Source organism: Chionomys nivalis, chromosome 12 (assembly GCF_950005125.1).
Source record: "Chionomys nivalis chromosome 12, mChiNiv1.1, whole genome shotgun sequence".
Classification (NCBI taxonomy): domain Eukaryota; kingdom Metazoa; phylum Chordata; class Mammalia; order Rodentia; family Cricetidae; genus Chionomys; species Chionomys nivalis.
In genome coordinates this window covers 48,469,011-48,482,064 of record NC_080097.1, presented here as the reverse complement: position 1 = coordinate 48,482,064, position 13,054 = coordinate 48,469,011, and the positions used below count along the sequence as shown (strand labels likewise).

Sequence of the window (13,054 nt, the reverse complement as noted above, 5' to 3'; positions counted from 1 at the left end):
CTGGGACTTTGTACATGTTAGACAAGTGCTGTACCACTAAGCTGCAACCAAGCCCATTCCTAACTATTCAACATAGTGAACATATTGGGTTTTTTTGGTTTTGTTATTTTGTTTTGTTTTTTGTTTGTTTGTTTTGTTTTGTTTTTCAAGACAGAGTTTCTCTGTAGCTTTGGAGCCTGTCCTGGAACTAGCTCTTGTAGACCAGGTTGGCCTCGATCGAACTCACAGAGATCTGCCTGCTTCTGCCTCCCAAGTACTGGGATTAAAGGTGTGCGCCACCACTGCCCGGCCAACATATTGTTTTATAAGGAAGCAAAGCATTTCATTAGCAAGAAAAGCAAACATAGTCTCTGGAAGGCAATGTTCACTGTATAATGTTTGACAAAGTGGGCAGGCTCTAAAACAGTAAGAAGATAATAGCTACATAAAAGCTGTTATCAAGACATACTTGACAGTTTTTGTTTCTATAAAATACTCATTAATTTGTATCTGCAAGTGGAGCATGCACTAAATCTAGTGTGATTATCACTGAGTTTATGAAGTTTTGGGCTAAAAGGTATTTGTAGTAATTTACAAAATTGCTAAAACTGAAAAGGGAGCCACTCAGTGTTTTTGGTAAATAAGAATACTCCTTATTAGTTTTCAGTCCTCTAAACAAGAGTCCTAAACTTCTTGAAGTTTGCTTTCTTTGACTTAAGTTGTGCTAGGTAAGTGCTGGTAAACTTGGGTAGATACTTTAAGTGAAAGAGGAGAGAGAGAGAGAGAGAGAGAGAGAGAGAGAGAGAGAGAGAGAGAGAGAGAATATGAGAGAGAGAGAGAGAATATGAGAGAGAGAATATGAGAGAATGACTGAGAGTGTTAATTAATTGTTGTAAGACCCTGCTTTAGAACACCACCTCACCAAGAAGTAAAAACAAACTTCCTTTTTATAGCTGCACACACATAGCTGCTGCTGTGCATTCCGTCCCACAGCTTCTCTTTGACTTACCATTGGAGATGTTTTCCATGTAAGGGTGTCACTGTGTCTCACAGCTTCTCTTTGACTTACCATTGGAGATGTTTTCCATGTAAGGGGATCACTGTGTTGTCACTCTGGGATTATATGCACCACTAACCCCCACTCTCTGACCTCAAGTGTCAGTATTTATCTGAGGTATTGGGCAGCTGAAACATGATCACAATGTAGCCCAGGCTGCCCTGAAACTTGGCTTTTCTCTTGCCTTAGTCTCTCAGGTGATGGGATTACAGGTTTGTGCCATAAGGCCTGACTAGTAAGTTATAATAATGCTATGCACTATTATAATGGCAATTGTGATGTTAAAGTTTTGTTCTTAATGCACTTTCTTTATGTTCCCTCTGCAACAGATATTTGCATATGATCACTGTTTCTGGTCCATGGATGAATCCGTCCGAGAGAAGTATGCAGGTAACTGAGCACACTATTCTGTGCAGTTAGTAACGTGGAAGCATCTTGTGTGTTCTCCACCCACTGCCATGGTATCATTTGGTGTAAATTTTAATCACTGTCCGGGCAGCTGCTTCCAGCATTTTGTGCTGTCTAGGGACTGGGAGACTTCAGTGGGATGAAAAATAGTTGACTGTGGGATCTCATGAGGTCATCTAATGGAACCGGAAGCCCTATTACAGGCATGCAGACCCTTATGATGTCTGTGATGTGTGTAGAGGGACCTGGTATAAGTAGGGAGAAGCCCCACACGGGAGCCCAAGTTCTAGTCCTTAAAACCTCTGTGGTGCTCACTAATTCTTCAGGCCTGCCAAAGCGTCTGTCTTCTCAACCCCTCTCAGTTTCCTCTTGCCCTGTTCTACTACTCCCCAAAGAGAACTGTCTTAGCCCCAGTTCTCAACAAGTTTAGGATTGTGTGACAGCCCTTTGTTCCTTGCATCCCTGACTGTCAAGGTCACGTGTTTCTAAGCAGTATCTTTTACACAATGAACATAATATTTTATTGCTTCTGATATAAGAAAGATCATGGTTAATAAAAAAACATTTAAGGTTCTTTTAGTCTCCCTGGCCTAAGTGATGTCTCCATGGATCACCCAAATTCAGAAGTGTGATAACTGAGCTGGTAAATTAACTAGAATGTGAGGCAGATGGAACACTTTTGCTAGGCACAGCAACATTTGGTTCTTCTAAATTTTTTTATGTGTATGATTGTTTTGCCTGCATGTGTGTGTGCCACGTATGTGCCTGGTGCCCATGGAAGCTAGCTAGAAGAGGATGTTGGATCCTTGGAACTAGAGTTATAGATGGTTTTGAGCTGCCATGTGGATACTGAGAATTGAACCCAAGTCCTCTGTGAGAACAGCAAGCACTCTTAACTTATGAACAATCTCCTCCGCCCTATTTCCAGGATATCACTCTCTGCTCTAACTATTGTGAACTGTAAGTTGTGTAACCTGAAATTTTCATGAGAAAAGGAAAGAAAGGAGTTGATGTGCATGATTTTCCTGAACTCTAGTACATTTTGAGTAAAAGGATGGTATGTAGTTGAACTCAGGCATATCTAGGTCCTAAGTTTAAGTTTCAGATGTTTAGGGCCAGTGAGGCAGTTCAGATGGTAAAAGTGATTGTACCAAGTCTGATGATCTACGTTCAGTTCCAGGACCCACATGGTGGAAGGGGAGAGCCACCTGCTAACGGTTGTCCTCTGATCTCCACACACGAGGCATCACATACAATAAACAGAGAAGATTGTTGAATCTTAATTGTCGACAGTAAAATAAGCAGCTCCTGAGCTCTCTGCATTGCGTGGCTTGATTTGGGTGGCCCTGTTCACGCATGTGTTACAGGGAACCCTTTACTGACTCTTCTCACTCTAACTAGAAATAACCTGTGGGGCAGAGGCTTTCAAGCTTAAAAATCTTGTTTGGGGATAAACAGGCAGATTGTTTCGTTTTATTGAGTTTTGTTTGATTTCTTATTTGTTTGTGTGTTCTTTGTCCTTAAAATATTATTTTCCTGTCCTTTAGGTCAAGATGATGTTTTCAAGTGCCTTGGGGAAAACATCCTTCAGAATGCATTTGATGGCTACAACGCCTGTATCTTTGCCTATGGGCAGACAGGTAATGTGAACTAACACGTAGTCCACACTTGAGCATCCTATGAAGAAGATGAAGCCACGTTTACTGGGTTGCTTGCTTACTTATCCTGTGTTAGTTTTTCTCACAGGTGATTAAATTAGTCAGTGGCATTTTTTTAAGATAGTACAATAAAATTGGGATTGAAATCCTTTTTTTCTTTATTGATTTTTTTCATCCCTCTTCTCATGCAAATTGTTATTTTAATCTTCTTAATGATTTACAAAGCTGTGACCATTGTGTTTATTATTGGCTGTGTCTGTATATTGTAGTTCTTTAAGGATCATGCCAGAGAGAATACCATAAAGAAAGAAACCACTTCTGGTGCTGGAGCTCAGTGATTAAGAGCACTTATTGCTTTTCCTGAGAACCTGGGTTCGATTCCCAGCACCTACATGGTGGCTCAGAACTATGTGTAACTCAAGTTCCGGGGGACCTGACACCCTTTTCTGGCCTCTGCAGGCTCTAGGCATGCAGATGGTGCACAGACATATGGGTAAAATACCCATACACATAAAGTAAAAATTAAAAAATGTACTATTTATTGTTTCTTTGAGACAGGGTTTCTCAATGTAGCCTTGGCTGTCCTGGAACTTGTTCTGTAGACCAGGCTGGCCTTGAACTCACAGATATCCACTTGTCTCTGCCTCTCAAGTGTTGGGATTAAAGGTGTGTGCATCACTGCCTGCTCAAGAAAATATATTTTTAAAAGAACACATTTGTTAATAGTTTACTGGGCATAATTGGAAAGGGATTTAGGATTCTATACTTAAAGAAAGAAAACCAATTTAAAGTGAAACTAGCTGCTTTTATAATGGTTTATGATGTGACCTGTCCAACTGGACAGGGCTCTTCATAGAACAGTCTTTATGATGGGTTTGGGCATCATGTGTTGTGCCCAAAAGAACAGAAATTCTGAGCCAGGCGTGCCAGATGCTCTCTTGCCCATGCCTCTCACCAAATGGGCCTTTCTGCTTTATCATTTCCTCACTGTAAAATGTTTTTACTGTAGACTCTCTCCTAGGATTGGCATGACTAGTTATCTTGTGCACACTTTAGGAAAGGCCTGGAATGAGAACACTAGTTTTAGGTATTTTGACAGGTGACACAGCAGGACTTGTGAGGTGGAAAGCACACACTTAACTGCAAAGCCATTGGTACCTGAAGGGCGGATTACACCTAAGTGTCATGTGTTCCTGGTGGTAGGACTGAGGCGATTTAATCTTTCCCTTTTTCATTTGTGTTTTCTGGTCTGTCTATCCATCTGTCCTTCCTTCCTTTATTTGTCTTTTGATAGGATCTCCTTCTGTAACCCAGTCTGGCTCGGACCTTGCTATCCTCCTGCCTTAGCCTCTGGAGTGCTAGTGTTAAAGATGTGTACCATCACACAGGTTTCTGAGTCTGCCTTAATGAATATGTATTTCTGTTACAATGGAGAAAATGCTTGTAAAAAATAGAGGAACATTATTATTTCTTCAGTGTACTGTTACAAGAGGGCAGTAAGCTGATTTGCCCCAAAACCCATGGGTGCCTTTGTCTTTTGTGTTTTGATTTCAGTAGTTAGGAATATCTATAATAACAGCATTAGAGGATTCTAACTTACTCAGAAAACTTGAAAAATCTTGTTATGTTTTTGGTAATTTTTTAAAAAATTTTTTTTTTGTTTGTTTTTTGAGACAGGGTTTCTCTGTGGCTTTGGAGCCTGTCCTGGAACTAGCTCCTGTAGACCAGTCTGGCCTTGAACTCACAGAGATCTGAATGCCAAAGGTGTGCGCCACCCACCGCCCGGCAGTAATTTTTTTAAAATATGAAGATTATTCAAGGAGAGTCTGTCTGTTTTGTTTTGTTTTTTAAACAAGGTGTCAAGTAGTAGAGGTTGGGTTTGAACTCCTGATCCTCGTCCTCTACCTCCTGAGTGCTACATTAGAAGTATGGGTTATTATGCTGGATAAGTTTTTTTTCTTTCTAGACCATGTTTAGTTTTGTTTTACACAAGTAATGAAAGATTCTGTATGTTCCATTCTCATTATTCTTGGATGCATTTCTTAGGTGTATATTTATTATATTTTGCGTGTTTTTCTAAATTCTAAAATGTGTTATAAGTAGTAGAAATAGGATTAACTGCCTTTAGACTTCTCCAAGAGGTGGTGATGGCTCCTTTTCCTTTCCAGGGTCTGGAAAGTCTTACACCATGATGGGTACAGCCGACCAGCCTGGACTAATCCCCAGACTCTGCAGTGGACTCTTCGAGCGGACCCAGAAAGAGGAGAGTGAAGAACAGAGCTTTAAAGTCGAAGTATCCTACATGGAGATTTATAATGAGAAAGTTCGAGACCTTCTTGACCCCAAAGGGTAAAAGACTTGGAGGCTGGAGTGCTGGGCCTTTTTGAAACAGACATAATAGATTGCCTTAGAGAAGTCTGTAATTGAACTGTAGTGGAGAGTGGTCTCGCCATGCTGTTTGTGATTTATGTTTACACGGATCAGCTTCCCACAGCCAGTTTCGGGGTCGTTGGAGCAGGCAGAGTGATGATGCAGGTCTGTACGTGTGCCATGCTGCCTCTCCTCTCATTACCCAAAGCCACAGACAAAACAGAGGTGGCGAGAGGCAGTCATTTAATATGAGTGTGCTGTAGCCTTCAGTGATTCAGCTTTTTTCTTTAGAGGCAGTAAATTTTGGGTGGCTTTCTGTGGTTGGTTCCAGGTGTGAATTGAGGTGGGAGGTAACCTGGGAGCATGAACCTGGTCTCAGGGTAGTTAATCTAACCCCCTCCCCCCCCCCCCCCGGTAAGAAATGCCCCTGATTTCATGGGATTGACTTTGAAAGAGAACTGCATTAGAGCATAAGGAGGTCCTTAGAATTGCTGTGCTCACCCTGCAGCCACTTGGAACTGAATGAGGAGGGGGAGAGGTAGCCGAGGAACCTATGTACCTCAGGGGTGTGGGGGAGATGGAAAGTGGGAAGCAAGGACTGTGGTTGTTGCTGACTCATGTGACACCATATTAACTAGGTCAGAGAGCCATGTGGGCAGGGCTTAAAGCCCAGGAGCAGATAGTGAGTTATGTTTGAGTGAGGAGGGTGGATCAGGAAAGATGACGTGAGAGACAGAGAATCCAGTGAGGCTCAATCAAGAGCAAATGGATCTCAGTACCTGACAGCCGCCTTTCTTTGGCTGATAATGATCTACAGCTGGAGCTTGAGTTGACACTTGATAGTTTGTCCACACCTTACCTATCCATTGTGTATCAAGTCATCCTTTTTTTTAAAAAAAAAAGTTTTATTTATTAATTATGTATACAATGTTCTGTCTGCATATATCCCTGCACACCAGAAGAGGGCACCAGATCTCATCACAGATGGTTGTGAGCCACCATGTGGTTGCTGGGAATTGAACTCAGGACCTCTAGAAGAACAGTCAGTGCTCTTAATCTCTGAGCCATCTCTCCAGCCCCTCAAGTCATTCTTATATGCCAGGCCCCATGCAGTTCAGAGGAAGAGCCATAGTATGGAGAGAATCAGTTTTGCAGACAAGTTAGAGGGGCATGCAGTCTGCTTCTCACTTGTGAGGGACGCTAACCCAAAGCAGAGTGTAAAAAGGGAAGGGGGCCTTTCCCAGAGCCAAGAGAGGATTCTGTAGAAGTGCTTGATGGTTTATATGCTGAGTGGGGGTTTGTCCACTCAGAAGTGAGACGAGACCCACTCATGTATAGGCACCGCCTTGTGGAAGTATATGGATATCACTCATTTGCAGGATGGTCATCTTTCAGCTGGAGGGTAAGGTATGTAGAAGCCAGAGGCCAGAGATAGGTAGTCATGGCTTAGGCGGTCACATTTTGCTCCCTATGTACCTTTTAATTCAGCCTTCCTGCTTTCCTTGTATTTTGACCTCTGTGAGATGACCAGTTTCTTTGAGATAGCTCAGACTTACCCTTCCCAGGAGCAGTCAACTGGTAGGCTTCATAGCTGTTTATGCCTGTGTTCTGTATCCTCAGCAGACTGGTTTGAAGTCTGCCAGTCAGGTGTGTTTAGTCTTTAGTGATTCCTAGTTTGTTTTGCATGTAGCTTAGTGCTCAGCACATGGGCTTTGGAGTCTCACAGCTCAGGATCCTCTTGTTATTGGTTGAGCAAGTTCCTTACAATTCCTCGGCAAACTGCACAGGGAATGAATGATGCTATTTACAGCATTCCAGAGGGCTGCTGTGAAGATTGAGAGTGTGATACACCTGAGGTCTCTGGACTTCTGGCATACAGTAAGGACTCAACATGTGCGGGCTATGGTGTTTTTCTATGAAAGTTCCTTGAAGATTAAAAAAAATGGTTTTCTTTTTAATGTAAAAACTTTTGTGCGTGTGTGTGCATATGTGGAGGTCAGAAGAGGGTATGGGATGCCCTGGAGTTGGAGTTAACGTAGTGAGCAGTCTGCTGTCTGTTGAGTGGAACTCCAGCCCTCAACAAGAACAGCAAATGCTCTTAACAGTTGAGTCATCTTGCCAGACCCTACAAGCATTTCTTTTTCTGAAAAGTCAAAATAATTGGATCAAAAGTTTTAAATCAGATTTTATTTCAACCAGAGTATTTGTGAAAACTTCATTTTAAAAATGATTTTATTAAATTTTATTAATTAATAAAGTGAAGTACTTTCAGCGCAATGCCCATCAAAATCCCAGCAAAATTCTTCAAAGACCTCGAAAGAATGGTACTCAACTTCATATGGAAAAGCAAAAAACCCAGGATAGCCACAATAATCTTGAACAATAAAAGAACTTCTGGAGGCATCACAATCCCTGACTTCAAACTCTACTACAGAGCTACAGTACTGAAAACAGTCTGGTATTGGCATAAGAACAGACAGGAGGACCAATGGAACCGAATAGAAGACCCGGATATCAATCCACACATCTTTGAATACCTGATTTTTGACAAGGAAGCAAAATATATCAAATGGAAAAAAAGAAAGCATATTTAACAAGTGGTGCTGGCATAACTGAATATCAACATGTAGAAGAATGAAAATAGACCCATATCTATCACCATGCACAAAACTCAAGTCCAAATGGATCAAAGACCTCAACATAAAGCCAGCCACACTGAACCTCATAAAAGAGAAAGTGGGAAGTACACTTGAACACAATGGCACAGGGAACCACTTCCTAAATAGAACCCCAGCAGCACAGACACTGAAAGAAACAATAAATGGGACCTCATGAAACTGATAAGCTTCTGTAAAGCAAAGGACACGGTCAACAAGACAAAACGACAGCCTACAGAATGGGAAAAGATCTTCACTAACCCCACATCAGATAGAGGACTGATCTCCAAATTATACAAAGAACTCAAGAACTTGGACACCAAAAGAACACATAATCCAATAAAAACTGGAGTACAGACCTAAATAGAGAGCTCTCAACAGAGGAATCTAAAATGGCTGAAAGACATTTAAGGAAATGTTCAACATCCTTAGTCATTAGAGAAATGCAAATCAAAACAACTCTGAGATTCCATCTTACACCTTTAAGAATGGCCAAGATCAAAAACACTGATGACAACTTACACTGGAGAGGTTGTGGGGTAAAGGAAACACTTCTGCATTGCTGGTAGGAGTGCAAGCCGGTACAACCCCTTTGGATGTCAGTGTGGCAATTTCTCAGAAAATTGGGAAACAGCCTTCCTCAAGACCCAGTAATACCACTTTTAGGTATATATCCAAAGGATGCTCAATCGTTCCACAAGGACATGTGCTCAACTATGTTCATAACAGCTTTGTTTGTCATAGCCAGAACCTGGAAACAAATGAAATGCCCCACCATTGAAGAATGGATAAGGAAAATATGGTACATTTACACAATGGAGTACTACACAGCAGAAAAAAAATAACATCTTGAATTTTGCAGGAAAATGTATGAAGCTAGAAAACATCATTTTGAGTGAGGTAACCCAGACCTAGAAAGACAATTATCACATGTACTCACTCATAGGTGGTTTTTAAACATAAAGTAAAACTAGCCTACAAACCACAATCCCAGGTAACTTAGACAACAGTGAGGACACTGAGACTTATATAGATCTAATGTGCATGGGAAATAATAGAAAAAGACAAGATCTTCTGAGTAAATTGGGAGCATGGGGACCCTGGGGGAAGGTTGAAGGGGAGAGGGGAGAGGCAGGAAGGGGAGCAGAGAAAAAATGTAGAGCTCAATAAATATCAATAAAAAATAAAATGAAGTACTGATTTTATTAATTCAGTGACTATCATGTAAAACAATGTAATCTTGTTTTGCTTGAGGCATAATGTAGTATATATACATTGTCTTTAAGAACAGGGGAGGGTCTGGAGAGATGGCTCAGAGGTTAAGAGCACTGACTGTTCTTCCAAAGGTCCTGAGTTCAATTCCCAGCAGCCATATGGTGGCTCACAACCATCTGTAATGGGGTCTGGTGCCCTCCTCTGGCCTGCAGACATACATGGAAGGAATGTTGTATACATAATAAATAAATAAATATTTAAAAAAAAAAGAACAGGGGAGCAGGGAGGTTGGAGAGCTAGATGACTTAATGCTCTTTCAAAGAACATGGGTTCAATTTCTAGTACCCACATGGTGGCTCACATCATCTCTAACTCCAGATCCAGGTCCTTTTCTGGCCTCTGTGAGCACGAGGCTTACAAGTGGCTAACAGACATAAGTGCTAACAAAACGTGGACAGACATAAAAAGGAGGGAGGTAGTGCTGAGGAGACAGCTTACTCTGTGAGGTGCTTGCTGTGAAAGCACAGGAACCTGAATTGGATCCCTAGAACCCATGTTTAAAAAAAATCCATGTGTGATGATGTGTGCTTGTAATCCAGTACCAAGGAGGCAGAATCAGGCATATCCCTGAGGCTTACAGGCTGCTGGCCTAGCTACTCATGGAATCCCAGGTCCTAGTGAGAGACCTTGTCTCAAATAATAAGGCGGAGAGTATCCCAAGAGTGATACCTGAGGTTGACCTCTGGCCTCCACAGGTACACACTTGTTCATACACGTGCCTACACACAGTTGAACATGCACATATACCCACCCACATACGTGTACATATAAACAAAAAGGAAAAGTGAAGGACTAAAAGTTAATTGCAAACTATGTGCTGTTGTAAAAGGTGAGCAGTACCCCAAATCTCGGGCTGTGTCCACTTCTGCTGAGCTCAGCACCATATTAACGTGGCATCATCTGCATTCATAGAACATATTAAGTTGAACATAGGATGCTAGAAGATTCTGAATCATTAGGTAATACTAAGCTGAAAGACAGTAAGGCTTTTAGATGGCCGAGTTATTTCTTGGTTCCCCCACTTCCTCAGTACCTCTGCCCACTTCCCATATGATGGATGAAGTATAGATGGTACCAGACCCCCCATTACTGTACTGTGTCTCCAGGCCCCCTGTCACCTGTACTCTGTCTCCAGGCCCCCCATTCCCTGTACTCTGTCTCCAGGGCCCCCGTCCCCTGTATTCTGTCTCCAGGTCCCCTGTTCCCTGTACTCTGTCTCCAGCACCCCCCCCCCCCCAAGCCCTGTGGCTGATACCTCGCAAGTCCTCGTTGGCACCGCAGTTCTGTTTCTACTTTGTTAGCCAAGTGTGTTAATTCTCTGAGTGACTCTTAGATGCCAGGGATTGTATAGGAACTATAGACCCCCCAAACAATGTCTTATTAATACAAGACATTTTTACTCTTCTAGAGCTCAAAGTCTATTATGCAAATAAAGTTTGACCCCTGGCAGGGGTGGACAGACAAGACAATTGACAAGAAGCATGGGCGTCAGCTGAGGAGCCTGAACCTTAGGCACCAAAAACTACCACAGAATTTTAAACATTCTAACTCATTTATTTTGAAAAAGTAGTATCTTTTGGTGGCCAAACAAACACATAATACAGATAAAACAATATCTCCTAAGATTTCACTGTTAGTAACTACTCTTTTTAAAAATAATTTTAATTGACAAATAATATTTTCCTCTATAGATTATAGTGGGCTATTTTGGGATATGTAGACACCGTGGAACAGCTTCCTCAATTTAACTAATTTGTTACCTCAATTGTCATTTTATTTTTGCTGTGGTGTGAAACCCATTCCCGGCAATTTTGAATTATGATTATTACACAATGACTGTATGTAGTCACCATGCTGTTTGTGGGTCTCAGACTTTTCCCATCCTGACTGAAACTTGGTGCCCTTTAGCCAACATCTGGACAGGTGTTCCTAGTATTTTGCTGAAAGTATTGAGAGCGCCACAGCTGCATGCTTGCTGGGAGATTTGTTTTAGAAACTAATGAACATTTGCTTCTTGTTTTATTGAATCTCTTGTGCATTTATTGAAACAGCCATTCTTCCCCCTTTTCTCTAGTGTGTCAGTGTGATAAAGTGTGCAGACCCTCTTGTTAGAACAACCAGGCAAGCCTTAGATAAGCTCAGTATTGTGTCTTTAAATTGCTGTGAGAGCCGTTTATTGTCTTTGTTTCTTTGTCTGTTCACGGCTGAGCTACGCCTGTGGTTTTTCTGTCTTGGGGCCGATTCTGGGATAGACAAGGAGATTGTGGTATTTATTTGACTCTGCATTCTTCGTGGTAGTAACTAGACTTCCCACGCTTACCCTTTTGAGCCATGTGGTATTTTACCATATTTTCAAGTTTTTCTTCCCAGCAAGGGTTTTAAAGTTAGATTTAAATCCTCGAGGAATCCAGTCAGCTCCTCTGCTCTTTTGGGGGTTCCGTCTTGAAAGAAGTGTACATTTCTATGAAACACAGTCTAGTCCTTCTGAAAAAGGGCATCACTAATGGATCACATCTCTGCCATGAACAGAAGCCGTCAAACTTTGAAAGTGAGAGAGCACAGTGTGTTGGGACCCTACGTGGATGGACTTTCCAAACTGGCTGTCACAAGCTACAAGGTAACAGCATTCTTTATATAAACTGCTTCAATTTACTGTAATTTTGGCTCATTACATGTCTTTGTTTTCTAAAACTTTTATTATTTTTATTATGTGTATGAGTGTTTGCCTGCATGTATGCCTGTGTACCATGTGTGTGCCTGATGCCTCTGAGGCCAGAAGAGGGCATCAGATCCCTGGAACTAGAGTTACAAACAGTTTTATGAACTGTTATGTGGCTGCTGGGAATCGAATTCAGGTTTTCTGGAGCCATCTCTCCAGCCCTGTGTTATATTTTTAAAATTAAATTTACAATACCATCATTTAGTAACTCACTTTCTACAAAAAACTTCAAAACAAGATAGAAACTAGTCAGTAAATGTCACCTAGTTACAATGGGGCCTCTGGGTTATCACAACTAATGGATCTAGGATGGGCTTGGGAGAGTTCTGGAAAGTGTTTCGCCTGTGTTGCTATTTTTGCAGCTAATGATTTTACTTTGAGAGTATTTGTTGTGTTGAAATCTTTTTACTAAGTACCATTCTTTTTAATTTATACAGCAGAAGTATGATCATATGACTTATGAAAATTTTCATAGATGTTTTGCAGTTTTAAGATTATGTTCAGGTCATTATCAACCAGGTGACAGTTATAATGCAAATACCATTATTTGTATACAAGCAAAGTTTCTGAACTGTTTACATAGACATTTAATTAAATTATGTTTGTGCTTTGTTGTTTTTAAAAAAAAAAAAAAGATTATGTTCAGGTATATACATCATAAAAACATACCAGGATTTTAGTAATGTTTCTGTATGGATTGTTAGATGTTCTGTTGTTATGTGTCCTTAGTGTCTAGGAAGTACCTGGCATATGGTAGATGTTTTTAATATACATACGAGTGAATTAAAGAATAAGCAGTGATTTAAACTATCCTTTCCTGTGGGGGGAAAATGTCTGAAATAGGTAGTCTGAGGCTGGTGTCACGACTCCAAGCTGTTGGTAGGGACCTCAGGTCCTTCCCTTCTCCACAGGGGGATGCTGTAATGCCCAG

The 13,054-nt window shown here is 41.3% G+C and overlaps 1 protein-coding gene across 3 annotated transcripts in view; it reads left to right on the top strand.

Moving 5' to 3' along the window:
• Window positions 1–13,054, top strand: part of Kif13b (kinesin family member 13B) — a 148,323-nt gene that overhangs the window by 50,113 nt on the left and 85,156 nt on the right. For all 3 annotated transcript variants that reach the window (XM_057785908.1, XM_057785907.1, XM_057785909.1), the window contains 4 exons: window positions 1,366–1,426; window positions 2,992–3,084; window positions 5,271–5,451; window positions 11,934–12,021. In XM_057785908.1, the coding sequence (XP_057641891.1) occupies window positions 1,366–1,426; window positions 2,992–3,084; window positions 5,271–5,451; window positions 11,934–12,021 (423 nt within the window). The remainder of the gene's footprint in view (window positions 1–1,365; window positions 1,427–2,991; window positions 3,085–5,270; window positions 5,452–11,933; window positions 12,022–13,054) is intronic.